The 22,939-nt window shown below is 35.8% G+C and overlaps 1 protein-coding gene across 2 annotated transcripts in view; it reads right to left on the minus strand.

The window, feature by feature from the left end:
* The window catches only part of RIT2 (Ras like without CAAX 2), a 173,950-nt gene that overhangs the window by 93,682 nt on the left and 57,329 nt on the right, over window positions 1-22,939 (minus strand). For both annotated transcript variants that reach the window (XM_026865584.1, XM_026865585.1), the window contains exon 3: window positions 6,072-6,145. In XM_026865584.1, the coding sequence (XP_026721385.1) occupies window positions 6,072-6,145 (74 nt within the window). The remainder of the gene's footprint in view (window positions 1-6,071; window positions 6,146-22,939) is intronic.

Raw genomic sequence — 22,939 nt, forward strand, 5'->3', positions numbered from 1 at the left:
GGGGGGGGGGGGGAAGAAGCTCACAACCTGCAGGGTGGCTTTTTTAGACATTTGCAGCATTTAATCAATTATGTGCTCATTTCTGCCACTGAAATAATTTAGCTCGATGTTTATTTGAGGGATGTGCTCCCTGAGGACTACATAAATCATCACCAATACAAATGCAAAATAGTTATGTTATAGCTGCACTGATTTTGTACTGCTTACAGTATTAAAATACCACGAAGAAAGATCCGGAAAGAAGAAAAAAGATTTTGCTACTTGCAAAAGAATTCATAATAAAGTGTTTTCTTCTTTTAAATGTTCTTATTTTATTTAAAGAAGTCATAAATCATTCAGCAGTATCACTGTATATCTAATTTTGGAATTATTAGTTAAAGAAAGACAAAAAAAAAAAACACTAAGAGAGAAAATATTTCAGGAGAAAAAAGAAGAATCTATTCAAAAAGAAGAGACATCACTGGAAAGTATTTTTCCACCTGCAATATGGAACCACTCACATGGACTCTACTGAAGTGGAATGGTAACGAGGGGCAGGAAATCACTATCGCTAGGCTTAATCAGCTCTGATGCTCACCATAGATGTCTGCACCTTGCAAAGTCTTACTTTACTTGTCAGAAAGATAAATGCAGACCTGGAAATACAAACTGATTCATCCTTTATTGCACCATGATCCATTCATTGACAGAGAAGGGAAAGGAAGTTGGGAATCTTAGTTGCTCGTTGCCTGTTCTTGCTACACTAATATACTCTCTCTTTTTTTTTTTTTTTTTTTTTTTTTTTTTTTTTTTTTTTTTTCACACTTAAGCCAAAGAATATTTTTCCTATAATTTAAAGAAATTGGAGTCAGGTCTGTAATTTCTTCTATGATTTAATGGAACTGTACTTCCACTCAGTATCTGAGCCAAATAAATGTTTCTTCAAAAATCTGTCTATTCCCAAATTAAATGTCTTGGTCATGGGAGAGTTTTTATTTGTCCCTAGAAAGTACAGAACAGCTTGTCTTGAGAATCCACCAAATATTCAGTGCTATGGTTAGACTTTCTAAGTATGTCATCATCAGCCTATGAAACAACAACATATAAAGAATATAATGTTCTTCACCTAATACGCAGTGTTAACGTTTGCTTCTTAGTTCACTTCCACTATGCTTTAAAAATGAAATGGATTTCATTTACTTACTACAGTACCTAGCAGAAAGTGCACTAAAATTATTTTCCCCTTAAAAGAACATACTGTAAAGGCCCATTAAAATATAATTACTGCCAAAAAGGCAATTTACACTTCCTTGAGATAAGCTGCAGTATTGTAGTTTGAAATTCAACTTCCATTGATTCAGGATTAGAGCAGCATGTTTAGATAATAAGCAGAAGTATCTCAGATAACACCCTGAGTGAGTCATTGGACTATAGCATTTAGTCTGAGAAAGTGTGTTTATCTGAAGGGCTCTTGGGACTAATATGGTTCCTCTTCAAAGCCTGAAGCAGGGGGCAAAAATCATAGTCCTGGAGGTTGGCAGGATAAACATGTCCTGTGATTTGCTAGCAATTTGAGAGATGGATTTCACTACAGAGCGCACTGTTGTTGTCAGGTTGAAAAGTGTCTGCCTGGAAATGAATTCATGTGCACACAGCTCCAGACAAAGGAAAATCTCCCCGAAATGGCATGCCATCACATTTTAAGGCCAATTTTTCAAGTCTGTGACTCACACCTGGGAAATATACTAGTACACTAAGTTTATCATAAAAAGCTCACATTTTAACAAGCAAAAATTGGTGCAATAATCTTGAAACATAGTGTCTCACTGACAGGTACAGAAATCCTTCTTTTTTATATATATTTTTTCTTTTTTTTTTTTTTTTTATTTTCATATTGGACTGCTTCATGTCTGAAAACAAGTGTGCCTTTTCTACATATGGTCATCTCAAATTGGTTTTCGGTGAAAGGAATGCTATCTGATGCTCTTTTAACATTTGATGTGAGGTCTAAACAGGGAGGCTGGGTAATGTGTCATCAGGAGGAAAGCTGTGGCAAGAATAAAAGCTTCTGTGTCAGTCAACAGTTTATAAATACAGCAGGAGAGATAACTGCTGTGTATACTCCACAAGAAGGGTTTCAAACTGGGCTCTAGAAGTAGAAACATATTTTTAAGTTATGAGAGTGAGAAAGTGTAAATGAGTGAACAGAAGGTTTCTATAACTGTGTGGAAGCTTTTTGTGCACAGTTGGAGCAGTTGGGGGCTGTCACTCTGAAAATAATTGTGAAGGGAACTAAACACAGAATAAAGGACTTGAGGTCTTTCACTTGCACCCTCAAGTTTCCTGGAAATCAAAGATTTTACACCAGTTTAAATCAAATGTATGTAAAATCAGGTAAGGTTTATGATGCATTGGATAAGAAAAGGGAAATCCCAGAACTACATCCACCCAACACATCTCCCAGATTTAAGGGATAGAGAGAGACACATGGGTGAATTTCAAGGGACAGTCACTCAACAATGTCCTATGAACCAAGCTGAACAAGCAAGACTGATCTTTCTTTAAAAATAATAATTTTCATTTACAGATTTCCATTAAAGTTTTATTATCTACTCCACGTGCCAAACTGTAGCTAAACTAGAGGGTTAGAAGCAAGCTAAATAAATTTCCTCCTGAAGTTCAATCTCACATTTACGCTGTGTTTGTTATTTGGTTTTTGATTTTGTTTTAATGGAAATATAGATGCAAAAAGAAAACTTGTGGTTTAAGAAGAAAACTTCTAAAGAAGAGCCAAAAGCATCACTGCTAGTTTCTTCTAGCATCAAATATGAGCCGAAGGATACATATCTTCTAGATTCAGCTGTGCTGTTTTTAAAGGAAACCAACATCAATTTCTTGTTCCTTTCCTTCTTGCTGCACGCCATGTTTTCAGACCTTACGGTAAGAACTGCTCAAGTAAGTGGTTTATGACAAGCAGCTACATCGGCAATACCTTCTCTTGAAAGCCTCTGAGGTAAATATAACCTTATTCTGTCTGAAGTTGACTGCAGTGAGTAAAGACAGGCTGCCCTATTGGCAGATGTAGCAGGTGGTGAAAAGCAGTAGTGAGTTCAGTGAAGCATAACTACTTACACTAGCCCTACACAAAGAATGTGCCTTGTGTTGTATCTTCAGTGGAAAAATGATATTGAAGAACACTAGAGGACAACTGATGATGTAGAAAGTGTATATCCAGAGTTCATGGAACATCAGTCTGTTTCCTGGGAGGAGCAATCTGTCGTATTTAATGGTGTCTGCGTATGTGCGTCAAAAGAGGAAGACCAGCGACTAGATGAGCAATACTAATAGCTTATTCATGTTTCTGGTTATCACTTTGTTTGAGTATTTTCTAACTTCAGACAGTTGAGAACCAGAAATGCATGTCTGAAACACCATCTACGTTTTTGGTGTTCCAAACTCTATTAAAATGAAAAAGATTTTTATCCAGTTTCAAGCACAAAATCAGATGTGGATTTTTAACTCTGGGCTTGAAAATAAAGAACTATATTAACTATTAATGAATCACAATATTTGGTCAGTGTTGAAGTGTTTAATTAGTCCATAGGTACACCAGGGAAAGGAGAAACATATTTGGTGAAACATTCTCTAGAACAACAACAAAAAATACATTAATTTCAGTCTGTTTCTTCATTGACTTCTTGTGTTTCCCAAGTAGGGAAGAATTATAATTTTAGCTCCTTGATCTTATGAAGTAATTAAAATCATTATTCAAAGCTGATGATGAAGTATTTATGGCTGTGTGGACACCAAGAGAGAAATGAGGTTTCCACTACGCAATTTAGAACCTGCAACACCATCTCTGTTTAACATGAATCCTAGCGAGGTACCATCAGAGCACACCAACATCAGCTTAACTGGGCACTTCGGATTTTGACCCTGAGTCACCAAAGCAACAGTAGGATTTCAGTTTGAACTTCAGTGAGAGTAGCATTAAGCCCTCTGGGAGGAACAAGTCTATTTTAGCTGTTTTTCTTGATTTATTCTGAAGCTGTGTAATGCAGATAGAGAGGCGACCAATTCAAACACATCTGCAAAGACAAGCAGCTAAATCTAGGATACTTTGAATGGACAGTGTCTGAAAAACAGAGGTGTAGGAAAGTAGGAAGAGCTTCTTTGCACAGATATACTGAGACATGCTTCGGTGATGACAGTATGCACTGGAAGAAGGGGAAAATTTAAACCAGAGATTTTGTTGATATCAATTTAACTTGTACCTTGAGGTAGAATAACTATGCCCAGGCTGCACAATGTACGGATTGTTGTATCTTGCAGAGTGTGGTGCTACTGCCACAGGTCTCTGCTTGCTACAAACTCTCTGTGCCACATTTAATTACATGGTCACCACATGCCATTGGACTTTAATATTATGGGTGTTTTGGTCCCTTCTTGAAACAAGACTTAAAATTCACTAGCCTTTCTCTACTGTCATTCCCACCAGCTTCCACTGTCTGTATTTGATTTATCATATCTCTTCAGCTCTAGGTAAGAAAATATTTAAAATTTTAGCGGTTTAACTCTACAACGTAGGACTAAATTGAATGTAGGAGTAGAATTAAGTAAATGTAGACAGTAAACTATATTGAAGGATAACACAGGAAGTCCCTAACACATAAAGCCTCACAAGACTGAACAGATGGAGATATAACTCCTCTAGTGATTGTGTCCTAATGACAACACAGGACAGAAGTTACTAGGCTCTGACTTCCTGAGTGACCAAAGATGTTCCTTCCCCTTCTCCAACAGAAGTACAAGTGTTTTCAGACATACTGAGTAGCAACTGTGATGCTCCTTCTCTCCCCCATCCAAATAGTTCCTGAAGCTATGCTAGGACTATTAGGCATAATAAACATATTGGGCCTGTTATAATAATAAATTCTAGGTCACTTGTAATCACAGATTTGGAGACACGCTTTGAAATTTAGGTTAAATTTTCTGGGGAATAAAACACTTTCTCAGGAGACTCAGCAGCAAGTCACTGGTTAATTGCTGAGACTGTATAATTTTGGGTCAAGGAAGAATAATTCAGGGCATCTTTTGATTCCTGAAACTGGGTTGAGTTCACTTTGAAATTGACCTATATTTCCTTCACATGTAAAATGCCACATTCCACTTGAACTACATTCAATTTATATAACTTTATGCCGTTCTAATTCCTAGCAGCAGACTGCATTTCCCACCATTTGCAATGCCCAGCTCAGGTGATTCAGATGTTTGGTAAGCTGAGATCAAGGTTTCCAAGCTTATACTTCCTAAACCTGTTGTTGTTGTTGTTGTTGTTGTTTGTTTGTTTTAAGGATCTACTGTCCTCGTTGACTGACTCATTTCTGTGCAAGGTGAGCATAGACTATGGAAGTTCATGAAACTATCAAAGCCTTTAAGCAGAACCTGACCCACACTTCAGGAAAAAATCAACCAGTTGCAACATTTTAGTTAAACAATAAAAATGTTTTGTGATAGAAAGGGGATGAACTGAGTCAGGCAGAAAAAATTCTTGTATTTAACTCCTTCTTTTGCCTTGCTATATGTGAAACAATTCCCTGACTGGTGCTCACACTGCATATACACGTTATGTACGTTGTGTGTTACTTTTGACATTAGGCTCTTTTCCTTATGGAGGAGAATTTGATGTTTAAATATAATGCAGGGAGGAGAACAATGGTAACAAAATACTTGACCTACAAATAGACCAGAAGATTCCTCTAACGTATAGAAAATCAGCAAGATAAACATGTAGGACAAGCCAACAACAGCATTTATTCATTCTGTGTTTGTGATAGGTGTTTTTGCATACAAGAGAAAAAGAAACAAGCCAGGTTTTTATCTTCTAGTTGGTTAAATTTGTCTGTCTCTTGTGGTCAGATTTTGAAGTTTTGCTATACCACTGAAGCACTCTTCTCCTTTGTTAATTCCTCAGTGTTAGAAATTCTGTCAGTGTTCCCGTTATGTTTAAATAACTCTATGACCCATATAGCTGAGGTTAAAATCCTTTGGTTTATCTCTTATTGAGTGATTCACATTGGGAAACCACTTACCTGTCCGGCAGTGTCTAGAATGTCCAAATAGGCTGGTTCATCATCAATTCGGACTTGAGTTTTATAGGCATCCTCTGAAAAACATAGTGCAGTATGGCTAAGCATAGGAGTGTCTCAGGAGAATGGAAAATGAAATAGTTTTGCTAGTTTGGAGTAGGCTTTTCAAAAGCTCTCCAGTCTGACCTAACTGCTTTCTTTCAAGTCAAAAAGACACTTGTTGAAATCCTACAGCCGCTGAACAGTATTAGCAAAAGGGAGTGATCTATTACACTCAAATAGTTTCAATGAGAAATAAATTTAGCTCTCTTTAAATGGATAGCACAGACCATAGGTGGTGTTTTAAGTCACAGAGTTTCAGACGTGGTGTGCTGGTGCTATGCAGCAGAGTGTTTTTACTTTACCACAGTGACTTTTCCACAGAGCTTTTCCAGTAAATAGTTTCAAGCTAAAGATTGTCTAAATTGCTGGGATAGTCTCCCTGTGGTTGAATGAGGTTTCTGACTCAGGTATGTCAAAGCAATTAATTAGACCTCTGTATTTCTCTGGAGAGGATGCAAATGGATTTAAAAAAAAAAAATAAAAAAAAATCTATAATCAGTGTCCTCACAATCATCATGTCTGGGAGTGGAGGAGAAAAAACTGTGCTGGGTGGACTGTTCTCTTAGCTTATGATTTTGTCAACTTAAATTTGGAAAAAGAAAAAAAAAAAAAAAAAAAAAAAAAAAAGAGAAATAGTATTAACATAAGTAGTCTTCCTCACATTTCAATTTCTTTCCCCTGTCAACATTTATACTTTCTTCCTAAGATTATGCAGGTCTTAGATAACAGGCCATGTTTATGCTCAAAATAGTTTTGGAAATTTTCTGTACTGTTTCATTAGATAATACATAGCAGCCTGAGTGATTTTGGTGATTGATATTATGCTTTGGTAGCTGGAAATCTCATGACATTCCAATTTACGTCATAATATATAGCACAACATATGACACTATAAAACCATGTAAAAATCTGCTCTCTACATACCAAAAAAAAAAAAAAACACAAACCCCAACAAACCAAGACCCTAAATCATTTGGATAGGAATGATTCTGGATGGCCTTAACTCAGTCCACTTCTGCGCAGTCAGTGGCAAGCTATCTTTAATGACATAATCACATACAGTAATTTCCTTTACTCTCCTCCTTCTTTTATGCCTCAGGTCAACAAATTACTTAGGCACATTCCTTGTTTTAAACAAATATCTAATTCCATTCCTATTAGGATGACCCAGAGACTTAATTAATTTTATGATACATCACCTTGCAGAGAAAGCCAGAACAGTCCAACCAGTCAATAGATCTCTTGTTAGGGATTGCGGAATAAAAAACTCTGTGTCAAAGAGGGACCATACAGAGTATATTAGGCTCTTTATAGTTAAAGTAATATATTATGGCACAGCAATTATATAAGCAGATTTTTTTTTTTAAATTTTTATTTTTTATCTTTCTTTAAACTAAAAATGAAAAACAAAATATGGAAACTTGTAAAATCAAATCTGGTATTTCCTGCATGTGAATTTTACCCATACTATGAAGTATTATTAGTATATTTCCATACAGGTGGGTGCCCATTTGCATCACATTCATACATATATAACTAACACGCAACTTGCCTAAATCTAGCTTGCACTCTTGTCTCTGCAGCTGGATACTCTAAATATGCTGTGGTCTTATTTCTCTCTTCGCTTTGACCGATGTGACTTTTAATGTAGCAGCTTTACAACACTTAATGCAGAGGCACATTTACATACTTCAAATTCAAGTTGGATAAAAATGAAGCCGGGACATAGATAAGTTCTGCTAAGGAAATCAATTAGGCTTTCAGAGTTAGTTATAACTCAAAGACCCACTGGCCTCTGAATATAAGTCATAGCTTTCAGTAGGTAAATGTAAAATATCTACATCAAATAGCTACTCCAGGTGTACCCCGATATCACGCCACTGTAATCGGTAAAGCTGTAACTGTTAACAGCTGGAGCAAGGCGATGTTTATAACCCCTTTACTTTGCACAGACAACACTGAACGTACAAACCCATTGTGCTACTGTCATTTATTTTGTATTCTCAAACTACAGAACTTAAAATATTTCACAAAGATGTGCCAGAATCACTGTCCCGTTTTAATTATTAACATAATATATGCTAACGTATTCTGTTGGTGGTAGCGAAACATATTCTGTTGATCATTGACCAAGCACATGAATCTAAATGGTTTTCGAGGCAATTTTACTCGGAAGATGTTTTTTTACTTGTAAAATTTGCCTTTGCCCCAAGAAATATAGAGATGAAACAGGAAGGACATATGACTTTCCTTTGTAATATTCTCTCTCTGCATATGAGCAAAAACCAGGATACTACAGATAATTTAGAAAAGCTTAAAAATAACCTCAGTTGTGGTGCGATGAGCAAGGCTACTCTCATCCTGTATTTGAATGGAAAATAAATGGGAGATTTAACACCTACTTTTCTTATGGCACTCGTTTAAGAGGAAGTCCTAAAGCCCACACTTATCAAGGGAACTGCTGTCTTGAGCCAACACCCTCATACCAGAGATCAGATCATAGCACCCACCTATAACCTATCAGCTTCTTAATGTACAAACACAACCAGCCTTTTGAGAGGCACTATCTATCAATCTGCCCTGTGTATTCACTGATCTCCTGGGCTACCCAGACAATAAATTTTTCCAGCACAGGTAGTAGATGGAAGATGCATAAATTGAAAACTGTGTTTCCCACCTCATGTCATACGGACCAAGAAAAGAAGTCAGGAGTGGAAAACCTGTCTCATTTAGTTCTGGCCTAAGATTAATACTTTTAAAGTGGGATTTCATCTCAGCAAGTAATGGAAATAAAGCTGAGTGAGGGATTACATAGGTAAATATCTTTATTTTAGTCAACTGGACTATGGGGCACAGGTATTAAGATGGAAATAAACAACCTCCCACAGATCAAGAGCTGGATGTGACTGTATGTTAGAAACACTGGTGCCTTCAGATGCTTCCTGATGTCAGGTGTGACTACTATGTGGCCAGGAGTTTTAGTCCAGGGGACATATTACAGACACATTAAGGTAACAGAAACCCTGAGATCTGAGAGGAACATGCTCTTTACGTGTGGACTGAAAAGAACAGAAGTTCCACTGAAATAGCATCTGAGTGTATATAAAACAAAGTAAGGAAGTCTTCAACAGGAGCACTAGCAAACTCACTGTCTGCTCTCCTCTCTTTAAAAATTATTCACATTAATACAAATGCTGTCTAGTATATTTACACTTTCCACAATATCTGAGTAATTACATTTTCTTTCACCTAATTAATTTCTAATACTATTATAACGTTCCTTTTAAAGTTAATTGGGGGTTGTTAAGCCACATGTATCCGGACTTTACATCCTACAGCTCTAAAGAGCGATATTTATTAAGAGACCAAACTCCAGCTGCCATTTCAGTAAAGAATTAAGATAACATATGAAAAAAAGGAGACAAGGGTAATAATGAGACATCAGACAATTACTATATTTCTTATACTAAGTTCAGTATTAGTCTTTTTTTCTGTGAGGGTCACTGTAAGATTTCAGGTTTAGATGAAATACATCAGAATGATAGGGTATTATAAGAAAAAACTGTGGATGGAGTTTATTGATATTTTTGTGAGGTATAACCATGACTCAAACACAATGTGCAAGAATGATCATTTTGTAGGGTAGCAAAGTGAAAAATGAAATAAAAACTCCTACATCCCTATGTTCTGTATAATATGTGAATAAATGAATATTTAAAATGCATAGTTAAAATATTTGGTAAAAGTTATTTTTAAAATATAATTATTCACCTTTTTTTTTCCATATAGAATATATTTTTTAAGAATTTTATTTCCTCCAAACATTAAAAATAGATGAAAATGGATAGAAATTCCACCTTAAAAAGTTATACTACTTGAATTACTATTGACTGTTTACTGTTTTCCAGGGTGAGAAAAAAACAAATAGAGCTCCAACTGCTTTCTTCAAGGCACCTATTCTTTTTTATTATTAATTTTTCCCCTACAGAATATCTCAATTAAACCAAGAAAAAATATTTTTAAAAGGCATTTTTAAAAGGCATTTTTAAACTTGTTTTTCTTAATTTTTTGGTTGTCCTTTGCTGTATTATAAAAGAAAACAAAACAATTCCTCCTTAAGCCTTTTGTTATATAGTTTCTTTGGTAAAATTAATACATATTTTTTCAGCTTGCTTTTTTTTTTTTTTTTTTTTTTTTTTTAGAAGTACAATAATTTATGCAAGGTTGTGTTGCAATCAGTTATCTTAGCACTTGAGAAGCTAGATTCATAAAAAATATATCAAAGCACTTTTTCAGCTATGAGCAGGTAACTGCTTCGTGACAAATAGATTTGGATAGCGAACAATTTAAAGTGAAGTTGGAATGGGTTTTTCATCTGCTTTACAGATATATTCCCGTCCCTGAAATATAGGTCAGCTGCTTCTTCCTTCCATTTGTTAATTCTGCTTATATTCCTCCTAAATAAATAGTGTCTCTTCTCTGTCCTATACGCTATCAATTGCACTTAAACCTGGTCAGATTCTCACATATATAGATGAGCCAAAAATACTATATTTGATTAAGGAGGTGCCAAACCTACAGAAGGAAATCAAAGCTCAGTCAACCACACCTGGAGTTCTGCCTCTTGTTGTTCTTCCTGTGTGCCAGACAGCAGGAGACCTGGCTCTTGGTGTGCTTAGATTATCCGCTTCATATGCATTTGAATTCAGAGATGTTCCTGAATGTGGGATGATCGTGGGTGGATGGGTGCTTTTTCTATTTACAATGAATTTTTAAATAAAAATAAAAAGGATGAACAGAGACTTAAACCACTGCACCAACTACTACATGTAAACCGCTTCTATTTAAAATATAAAAATGCGTGTGGGAGGAATTGCCCATCAAAATACATTGGTCTTCTAATTTCCCTTAACATATAATTAATTTCCTGGAGTATGAGTGTTTTATAATTTGGTTGAGCATTACTATCAGCATTTTACAGACAAGGACACCAGGTCACAGAGGTTGCCTTCCTATGAGCTATGCACACATGATAAGCAATGGATGTCTTAGAAAAATAGAACTGGCAGATTTGATTGCCTTGTATTCTGGAAATGCGCACATAGATATCAGTATCATTTAAAATAAGGCGAGTAGGAAAATTAGTACTAGACTAGTAACTAGCGTATTTAAATATCCCATTTCCAGTCCTGTCTAGTGTTTCATAATTCTACATTATACCAGCAATTAAGAGTACTTCAGATTATTCTTTCCAGTGCTGCTGCTTTTTATTTCTCAGCATGGAACTCTGCCATTATGTTGTCATTTGTTTAGCTTTGTCAGGTCTTTGTCAGATCTTTCAGATTTTGCTCAGGTTTATGTTAACTGCTTGAGTTGTCTGCTCCATCTTATACAAGAGACAGTAACAGACAATATCATTCCAGGCAGAAGGACATTGATAATGGTTTGCAGAACAGAGAAAAGATGACCACTGCCTTTCCTAACTCACAGATAGAAAGTCTTCCTTCAGTAACCACACACTTTGAACACCTGTACTGTTTATATGAAAGACAAGAAGGTAAGTGATGCAGTATCTAATGCAGATAGTAGCTTTCTGCTAACCTTATTCTTATAAAGACTATAGTGTAGTCTTGAGAAAGTTAAAATAATCTCGGGAAAAACAAAGCATTAGTCATGCTAAGTGTTCATCGTAAAAGGAATTCATACATTTATTCATTATACATTCAGTTGCATGATGAGAAACACAGCACTTTCTGTCTTTCAGTTTTCACTTTAGCATTCAAATTACCATAAACATATTTTCAGATAAAATATTAAACCAAGATCTTGGCCAAATATGTCTTCAGAAGAGATTCTGTAACATCGTCTTCAAATCGCCTTGCTAAATTCAAATGCATATTACTGTTGTGCATTCCAACTCTCTTTATTAATTTCAACTGAAGATGAAATTCTTTGTATCCTTTATTTAGCCCTTCTTCAGGGTTATGACATGGTCTCAGCTAACTTCTGTGTTCTGTTTCAGAGGTTCCTGTATCTTCTGTGGCACATACAAATCCTTAAGTGTTCGTAAAATAATTCATGAGTAAAGATGAAAACAGAAATATAACAAGGCACTTCTCTAAGTCTGAATACAAAAGAGCAGAACAACTCTCAACTTTTAGTTGATTTTGTCCTCCTGAAATAAGCATGGTTAATATCTTCAGTAAAAGCAGAAGCATAACTAGACTATGTCCAGATCCTCTAATAAACCTCTGCACTTAATCTTGCTACCATCAATGAAATGCCTGAATACCAGGAAGGGGACAGGGCATAAATTACATGTTGAGCACCCAGATTCACTGCAGCACAATAAATATTTAAGTTTAGGCTGAGTAAGTCCCATGCAGTCCGACTATTTGTTATTAGTAGTTTTTAAATGAGCCATTTTCATTGTCACACTCGCCTCCTTTAACTTAAGCTCTGGCTGCCGTTGACATACCCTGTCTGGGTCTGGTTACAGTAATAAAACTAAAAGCTTCCTCAGCCTAATGGGCATTCTGCTTGGTTCTCACCTCACTGCAGTGTTCTTTTTTTAATGATATTATACCTAATGTTTCAGATCTGTTCTCTGCAGGGCAAGGCTGATAACACACAGATGCTGAAGGAGTCTGATTGATTTTCAGCTTTGGGTACCTACATGGCAACCTTCTCAGTGACCTGAAATGCACTTAGTGCCTTCCAAATTGGGAAATGGGTTATCCATTGCACTTTCTGCCTTTTTTTTTTTTTTTTTTTTTTTTTCCAGTTGTACCTATAGATAAGTATAAGCACATCTTCTTCAATGTCAGCTTGTAGTTTCATTACTACGGTACCCTTTCATTCTCTGATGAAAAGCAGAAGAAGCAAAACCAGCTTAATCTCACTTAGTCTTCGGTAGGCACACAAAAAAAAAAACCAACCAAAAACAAAACACAACAACAAAAAAACCAAACCAAAACAAACCAAAACAAACACAAAAAAACCCACCTCTAAAATGTTTTGTGTGAACAAAAATTTGAGAGTTGAACTTTAAGTCAGGTAACTCTGGTTTGTCTTCTCCCTTTGGGTCCTCATTATCATGATGTTTACTAATAAAATGGCTGGAAAATAAGACGATGGCCTGGGTGGCTTTCAAGAAGAACCAAAATTAAGAGTGATTTTGTACAAAATGTTGCATGGGAGAGTTTTTAATTTACATATATTCATCAAGAAGGAGACAAAGCAGAACATACAAGAGAAAATTAAGGGTGAGATATCCACTTTCAGGCAATGAATGTAAAAAATATAAGACCTAAGTGGTCAGCAAGGCAAACTCATTGCTGCATTCTACAGTCATACAGCACCTTGGACACAGTCAGATCTCTGTAATGACGACTCTGTTTTTATATGGTGCAAATAAATTATAACCATCCATGTGAATGTAACACTTTCAGTTTGCATTCATGGTAGCAAATGCTCCACAGAAGTCAACCACCATTTCTAACAATACTGACTACTAGAACGACCTTCTCCACTGCTAATTCCTCTCCATACACTGAAAGATTTGATGCTGTTGATTTGAATGCATCATAATTCTTTCATTTCGGTACTTCCAACTCGGTATTCTGATGCAACAAGTCAACAGATCCTCCTAAACGGAGTACTGATATTTTTCCATTCCCATGAGGTTTGTGTATTGGTGTGTATGTAACTGTGTGTACAAATACAGAGAGGCATGTAAGACTGAGAGTATCTGGATGTGCCAGAAAATAGTTTAATAAATTAATCCCTACGTGGAGCACCTGCCATGTGTAAAACTATTTATTCAGTCTTAAAAAAAATCAGGACCGGAAGCAGATTGAAATTTAAACACAAAAAATCCAATGCAAAGGTCTTCTGCTATAGAAACTTAAGTAATTTTTATATTATTACATTATATGATTTTTTTTTACTATTTTCAATATTTTATTTTCTAGTTGCAGATATATTTTCACCCATAAATGTAATTATTAATAAAAGCAAAATGCATGTTCACCAGAACCCATGAAAAACAGAATCATTAGAGTTCTGATGGAGTTCTAACTACAGTTCATATAACCAAGACCAAGTCTAGAAAGCAATGTACCCCTCTTCCTTCTTTCCCACAGACATATGAATAGAGAAGCTGATTGTATTCTTACGTAACAACATATTGTTAAGTGTGGGATTCCCCTGGAGGTAGCATAGGTCACCTCCTATAAATGATAGGCCCTGCAGAGAGGCTGGGATACAGCGGAGATTTGGATAAAAGACTTTCAAAGTCTATCTGAATAATTTGTCCCAGTGCAGTAACTACCATTCATGATGCAAATGATGTTATCAACAAAGCCACCATTTATTATTTTAATCTGCACAGATGTGACTACATTTGTATAAATATTTATACAGGGCATGACTTGCTGCCCAGACAACACTCAGTTCTTCTTTAGACCTTGTACTGGAGTCCTTCAAACAGGCCAAATCTTCTTTATGAAGTATCCTACCCATGTGAATAAGACTGAGTAACAAACATTTTTGGCAGAACCAGCTCTCAAAGAGAAAATAAAATTTCTTACAAATGTTAGCATGTTTGAAAATTGAGGCTAAAGATAACTCAGGCTAACCTCAGCTGTAGCACTTGCTTTTCTTTTAGAAACCATTTGCAGTATAGATAATGCTGCTAATATTTAATAAAGGCATATCATTACTTTCTCTGCTTCCAGAAAAATGTCGTTTACTTCAAAGGTGTACATGAACAAAGTGAACAAAGTACTCCTGTTTAATCAAAACATGATAATTAACAGGAGTCCAAGTACACTTATCCTGGGGAACAAGAATAGCAGGTAGCAATTTCACTACTCTTTCAAGTCCGTGATTTTGCTACTGAGTAGGAGGATCTGACAGCTACGAATTCACTTCTTGTCATTTCAGGGGGAGTAATTAACAAGTTGACTCCATCTGCGTGGCTATTAACATGGCTTGGATTTAGTAAGGTGTAGATGGCTGCCGGCTTCCATGAAACAAAGGTTAATGGAGACATTTGTCCTGTGATGAGGAATTTTGAATAGAGCATGATATATCAGCCACCCGTAGGAAACCATATCATGAGTGTCTCTTCCAATTTCAAAAATTGTATAAGGAAGATTTTTACAAATCAAAATACATAGGAAATAGGTATGCAAATTTTCCACTGATGACTCTGTTTATGGGTTTCAAGTTTCTCTTCAGCTCCTTATCAATTCATGATCCTAACCATAATAATCATCACTGTATGTGTGTTGTGATACCTATAACAGAACCACTGGGCTAAAGCCACAGAATGACTTAGGTGTTTACTCCAACTTCAGTCATTTCATTCCCAGGACCTTTGAATCACCTCAGCTACGATATAACATGACATTCCACCCCACTTTAGCCCTAAGAATCTAGGCTTTCTCTGTAGAATTTTACTTTTGAGAACATTATTCATCTAACTAAAGATGCAGATGCTAGGATGAGATGAATCATGCTCTAGAGGTTTAGTGTATTTATGTTATGAATTCAAAACCACAACCCACATGTGATTTCACTGTGGTTTATAGTCCTGGATAAACATAAAATCTCCTGCCTTAATGACACCAGCCAAATGGACAGTTTCCTCACACTCAAACCCAATCAGGATCTATAGAGTAGAAGCTGAATTCTGCAGATTATGAGAATGCCCCAATCCAGTGAAAGCACATATACGAAACTCTACTAAAAAACCTATGGTAGACATGAATATAAGAAGAATATGTCTGAATTTTCTATGATAGGTCAGTGTTTGAAGTATCACTGTTGGCCTGAAGGGACACCTGAAGAACTATTTGAGAATAAACTTATCTGTGATAAGAAGAAATTCCTTTCAATGCCTTTTTATAAAATGGATCCATCAGTTTATAAAATGGATCCATTAGAGACTTGGTGAATCAAAGCATGGGCAAGTGAGGATTTTTGGATTGAGTCAAATCAAAAACATCAATTGTTGAGATAAAGGTTTTCTGTGTCTGTGAAGCTCGTATTACAAAAAAAAAAACAAAAAAAAACCCCACACTAATATTTTGTGTAGAACACACGAAAATATTTTAACAATATTTTCTATTCTTGGCTGACTCTTTGTAGATTCTTAATGAAAATATTTTAATAAAAATAGTTTCATTATTATATTTATTACTAATATTACTATTAGTAACAAATATACCACAGAAATATTGTCACAGTTATAAGTAAAGCCTTTTTTTTTTTTTTTCTAAATTTTAATGTGGCTAATCAGTGTTTAAGAATAGTGACCACAAGGTCACACTTCTGTACTGTACTTGGTTGTTATTCTTCTCTCTATGTTTAGCAGATATACAGTTAAACTCAGGGGCTTTCAGGAGGAATAGAAATGTTATATACTACATTTTGATCCTCCATTGATTATTCAGTGGAGAAGAGAAGATGGCTAAGGCAGGAATATATCGTACTTCTAACACAGAATTAATGGCAGATAGAAAAGTATGAACCATTAAGAGTTAAGGAGCATTGGTACTTTTTTTTGCATGTAAACATCCAGCATAGGTCTCTCATGGCAACACATGGGAAAAACACTTTTATTGCCTGTTCCAGCCATGGTAAGCAGATGTTGGGCAGAGATGTCTGAGAACTAGAGTAATTCATCTGTTTGTTTGCTTTCTGAAATGAGGGAGAAAGGGAAATCAGATTACTGGCCAGATTATCAATTAAAGTCATTCAGATTAGGCAAATGCTCCAGATGAGAATATATAGAGCCATAGAAGATGAACAGTCCATCTAATATATTTTCCTCTTTTGGAGAGTAACCAATAACCCAAGGAATCCCACACAATTATTTTTGCTTGGCATATCTTCTCATCTTTGTTATTTGCAGCTCAAAGGCACTTCTGAGCCAGAAGTAGAATCTTTGTTTTGAACAGCCCTTGATGGATATTTTTCCCTCCAGTAGTTTAGCCAAAAGGTTTTTGAATCTATCTACATTTCTGGCACAGGTAATTATTGCTGTTCTTTTTGATAACAGAGATCAACTTGGAAAGGTATTTTAGCTCACTGGCTGGTGACTGAGAGTGACTCTGCATGAGATGGTTGACTCAGTTTTCACATCCTGCCTGTCCCAGAAATAGAAGGATCTCTTCTCTTTCATTCCCACTTATTCAACCATTTCCCCATATGTGGTTATACACTACCTTCCTGCTGCTTTTTGGTCTTGCAGAATTATTTTTACTGAGGTAATTAAACTCACTAACCTGATAGACAACTATTCTGTGTTGGAATGGCTTCATTTTATTCTGGACTATTGTTGAATCTGCCTGTAAAATTATCCAGTGAATGCCAGAGAGACAGTAAAGCTGAGAGAAGGGCAGAGTTAAAGAGTGGGTCTTCCTCCTTTTCCACACAAATGAGTTGCTAGATTTGGCTCATCTCACAAAACTACAGTCTGTTGCAGAGCCTCAGAAGTCTGTTCCTGGCAGGTGAGAGTTCATGCATCAGTTCTTGCTCTTGATTTAGGGTAAAGAAATTAAATAGTTCCACACCTGGTCTCCCCATACACTATTTCCTTCCCTGACACCTCACAGTGTGCTGCAGAGACTCATAAAAGCAGCTGCTGTCTGGCACCACTGTGAGTGAAGTGAATCTGCTGGCATAGCTGCTGAGTTAAGGTTTTCTGATGACATGAGTGATAGACACAGACAGACAACTGCATTTCCAAGACTAAACTGCAGGCTAAATTCTCTCCAAGATGTTCTGATTAACCTCCAACTTTTGAGCAGGTGTTTGGTGAAATGGTAAGGGAGAAAATTACAACTGTAAAAGCAGCTCTCTGGGTCACTTACTCCCTAGAAAGACACAGACTGCAGTTGCTTGTCTGCTGTTGTTTATATCAGAAATATTAGCCAAGGAAAATTAGTAGATTAAGCACTGTTTCCAGAGTCTATGAAAATGGTGACAGTGAGCTGTCACCTGGTGTAAACAGCCCTCAAATGATGATTTACATTTGTAAAAAAATATGAATGTGACAAAGCAGTAGCAGGCATTAAGTGTCCATCCAGGATTGTAGAGGTGATTCATCCTGAGTATGGACAGGGAAAAGTATTTGGTTGATTTGGTTATTTGTTATATGAAGTCCGTAAAACCTTTAGGACTAGTTGGTTTATCAAAGCAAAGTCCCGAGAAAGTTTAACAACAGAGCTAGAGATCACATATCTGAGTAGCACAGCATATTTAGAATGGGGCCAGACAAGTTATTAATGAGGAAAATACCCAAAGTTCTCAACAGAGGAAGGGGTAAAGAATCAAAGCTGAGAATGCAACTAGAGGATATAGCTAAGACTGAAATGTTAAGAGATGATCCAACTGTCATTAATCTGCTCTTTAGAGGGAAACTATCACCTTTTTTACATTAATATATATATATATATATATATATATATATATATATATTTCCCAGAGAAATAGGATTTTTTTAAAATCAAATTAGTTCCATCACAGAGAGAAAGATCTGCTATGATTTTCTAGTCTCCATTCTACATGGTTTAAAATAACTTGTATTTCCCTTCATGTCAGAGAACTAACAACACTAAGCAGAAGGAATTTTGTTGCTTCATTGATATCTAAACTAACTGAGCAGTCTAGACACTTTATTATTATTATTATTATTATTATTATTAATTTTTTAATATTACTCCCTTCTTTTCTATTCATGGGGTATTTTCAGTCTTACATGGGAGCACCTACGCTGCCAGACACATGCCAGCGTTGTCCCTTCCTTCGCCACCTTAACAAGGATTCTACATGACAAGTCTCTCTCTGCATTTTCCTCCCTTTACTGCAGGACATCTATCTAGACACTGAGATATCATGATGATCTGTGAAGGTCCTTGTTGTAACAAGCTGTCAGGGAAGGCACTGCGATGCAGCTTCAAGCACCTACGCTTAGACAGATACAAAATATGTGTCTACATGCAAGGTTGGTATCTAAAATCCCCTTACTCTTAAGGGAAACATACATCGCCCATACATGACTCTTGCCATTTGATACAGTCTCAGGAATCTTGGCTGGCTTTCATTTACTCAACTAGAAAGTGTCTGCTGTTCCATCAGTTCTATGTCACAGGGGTTGGATAATGATGACAGGAGTCCCATGGGAGGTCAGCCTTCTGGATCAGCATTCTAAACCAAAGCAGGGTACTGTCGGACATCTCAAATGGCTCTCGAAGTCTGTGTGATAAAGGATGTGAGAAAAGACCTAAATCTCCACTCTTAAATTACCCTGAATCCCACATAACTGGAATCTAGATACACAGCTTACGTGTAGACATTTAATTTAGGCCTCCTCAACATGAAGCTTAGTCGTAACATAGTAGGCATCATCTGTTTGCTCTTCTTTGTGTACGTAAGTCAAAATGTTTTATAGTGAAGGTATTAACCTCTTAATGTGATGTATGATGCAAATAATACCAACAGATAGAAAAGTGAAAACTAATAATGAAACACAGGTTTAAGGTTAATGTTCTAATGCATACTCTAGTATTCTTAGATATTCCTCATTTCTCATTTTAATTATGACAAATATGGATCATAAACACAGGCAGTTTAGCTACATGTACACAATCAGTCTTAATACCTTCGGAGACAATCTCTGGAGACAAATCATACTGATTCCAGATTATTTTATAGGAGTTTTTTATCCATTCTGATAAATGTATGGAGAATGACAGACAGCTATGAACTCAGTTGTGAGCTATCGATCATATGAATTTGTTTAAAAAAAAAAAAATTTTGGAGGTTAAATCCAGTTGTGGCTTGTTCAGTCCAAATCTTTTATCTTCTATGGAAAAATTAGAATTGTAATGAAATTAGGGATGGAGTATACACATAGACATGTTTTAGCTAAGAGTAGAAAATATCTAGAAACTTTTTGTACCCTCAAATGAATTTGAATAGTACTTTTGTTGGCAAGATGCACTCCTTCTAATCTAGTACACGTGTCCCATCTTTTTCTTCTTTCACATTGTCATTACTAATGAGTTTGTATTTGCCTTGCTTTATCCTTCTTCGTTATTGTACCTTGAAAACAGATATAACATTCTTTATAACACAAAGAATGTTATATGGCATGCATTATATAACCTTAGAATATTTTCAGTTGTATTTTATCTTTTTCCTCTAATTCAGCCACGCATTTCCACCACCTTATTAAAGATGAGTTTCAGCGTGTTTTATTTGATGCATTGGCAAATGCATTGCTTCGTTAGGAAACCTCATGGAAATTCATGTGCTTAATGCTAAAGTGCCTCCCATCCCACACCCATTTCAATTAAAATTTGACATTGACACAGCCTTAATGCCCTCAGCTGCTCATTTGACACAATCTCCTGCAGTGATATCTCACCAAAACAGGAAGCTGCTTTCACATCTCGTTTGCATTATGTATTCATTCTAAGATTAGTCACATGGTTAATGAGCATCTTGGAGGCTGTCCAGTTTGCTACACTATGTCATGCTTCCTTTCCTGCCACTCTACTTGCATTAACTCTCTGTGATATTGCCAAAGACTGTACGGAGTGTAAATTGCTCTTATCTATTTGTTCCAGAAAATGATCACATCCACTGCCACTTGGAAATTGTTCCCATTGTTGACAACAATTAAATATTAAATGTGCGCTGAAATAATTTCATTTTATGAAGTGCTAACCTCTGAAATTTTGCCCACATACAGTCTAATACTATTTTGTCCTCCCCCTCCTCATTTGCTCACAAAAATAACATATTACTGTCTCAAAATTCTGGTGTTTGTAAAAAACCCAAAATACAGTCAATATTCCCCCTTTATCCTGAAGTGATGTTAAACTCAAAGTGACAACAGTAAAATTAGCACATCAGGTAGATTTAACCTTTTAAGTGATGTTTATATTTAAAACAAATAGTGGCATATCTTTGTATTTATGTGTGTGCACATATATTTATATCTGTATATAAAGTCTGCAGCTTGAGTTTCTTGAGATCTTAAAAAGACATTTTCATACATCAGAAGGGACCATCTATTCTGATCATTTATTTTGGCACCATATGTCTGAAGCACACTGCACAGAGGACTTCTCTGAATATATACCAATTGGAAAAAAAATACACAACTTACTGATGAAAAAAAAGCCCAACAGAACAAAAACCAGCCTCTTCTCTCAAATAAATCCATACTACTCTTTAAAAAAGTCTTGGTCTTAAAAAAGTGTCAGACTATCCATCACAGCATCCAGTAAATTCTTCAATAAGTATAGGTACTCCTTCTATAAATTATAAACACAGAAAGAAATAACATGTAAATAATTTAAATTTATTTCCATAGCTCTTTTAGGATCAAAATTAGCACATTTGAAATATATGTATGCATGACATACAAACCTATGAGCACACGTATCACGTAATGTAGCAACTGAAATAATCTTTTGACTAAAACTCTGCATCATCTCACAGTAGCGACAGCTTCCCGTGATCAAGATCCCCTGTAATATTTCAAAAATGTCAGTGGATAACAGAGAAAATATAAGTACAAAGCACCATTATATTCAAATTGTATATTTCTACTATATTGCTAGAGTTATGAGTTGCTGTAGAAAAAAAAAAAAAAAAAAAAGAGAGAGAGAGTAAAATAATGCCTCTGGATTTTTAAAGCTACATGATTATTACAGTACAATGTTTAGGATAAGTTCCTAACTGTGTGCTTGTAGGGAAGCAGAAATGGGAAGGAGAAGCACATTTGGCAGCATATTAAAGTGAAAGGAGTCCTCTATATTCTCTGGTAGGTAACAGTAAATAATTAATAAATAAATAGCCTCATGTTGGGCTGGACAAAAGTGAAATATATTCTCATTTTTTAGGCTTTCTTTAAAGCTCACTGTCTTATCAGTTTACAGATTAAGTATAAAATAAAAATAAAATAGGAAGGAAAAAAATCTCCTAAAATCTTCAAAAGTCAATTGCCTATGGCTATACTTCTATGGAGCAAGGAATAGGTCAGGACATAAAATGTGTTCTTTATATTAAAAAAAAAATCAAACTTCAGAACATTTCTCAGGGTTGAAAGGATTTGAGCTTTTATGAAATAAAACATGACAACCAGTTGGCAGCCATTTATTTTTAAGTTCAAGCAAAAACTATTGTAGATTTCTTGTTGCGGGTTTTTCATATGTTTCTAACTGATCATACAAGATGGTTTTGTTGATCTTTTGTAAGGACTGAATGCGGTTCGGTTCTGTCTTTCAGATAGAGTATCAATCAGATTACATCCATCCTATGCTCATGTTTTGGGAATGGTTTATTGTCCCCTGTCTTCTTTACCTTGATGCAAATATATTTCACAAGAATACAGAAATGAAAACGAGCTGAAATTATTATTTCAGTCCTGTGTCAATGCTTAAGGTGAACAATGAAAAGTTAAAATAGACAAAGTGAATATAAACATTTAGTAGCCCCAGAGGTCACCGAAGACTTGAGCATGAAATTGAAAGTGATAGAATTTTGGGATTTCAAAGACAATAATTTAAAAAGGCCCTTACGTTTCATAAGCCCCTGCCCATCTATTTCTATGAGGACATCTCTTAGAAAAAGCCCCTTCAAAGACAAGGAGGGATAGTATCAATTTTGTCACCACTACCTACTTAAATCATGACTAAATTTTCAGTTATAAGTATAGTGCTCACTGCTGTCACAATTTCACATCG

This window comes from Athene cunicularia, assembly GCF_003259725.1.
Source record: "Athene cunicularia isolate RWA chromosome Z unlocalized genomic scaffold, athCun1 chrZ_part1, whole genome shotgun sequence".
NCBI classification, from domain to species: Eukaryota; Metazoa; Chordata; class Aves; order Strigiformes; family Strigidae; genus Athene; species Athene cunicularia.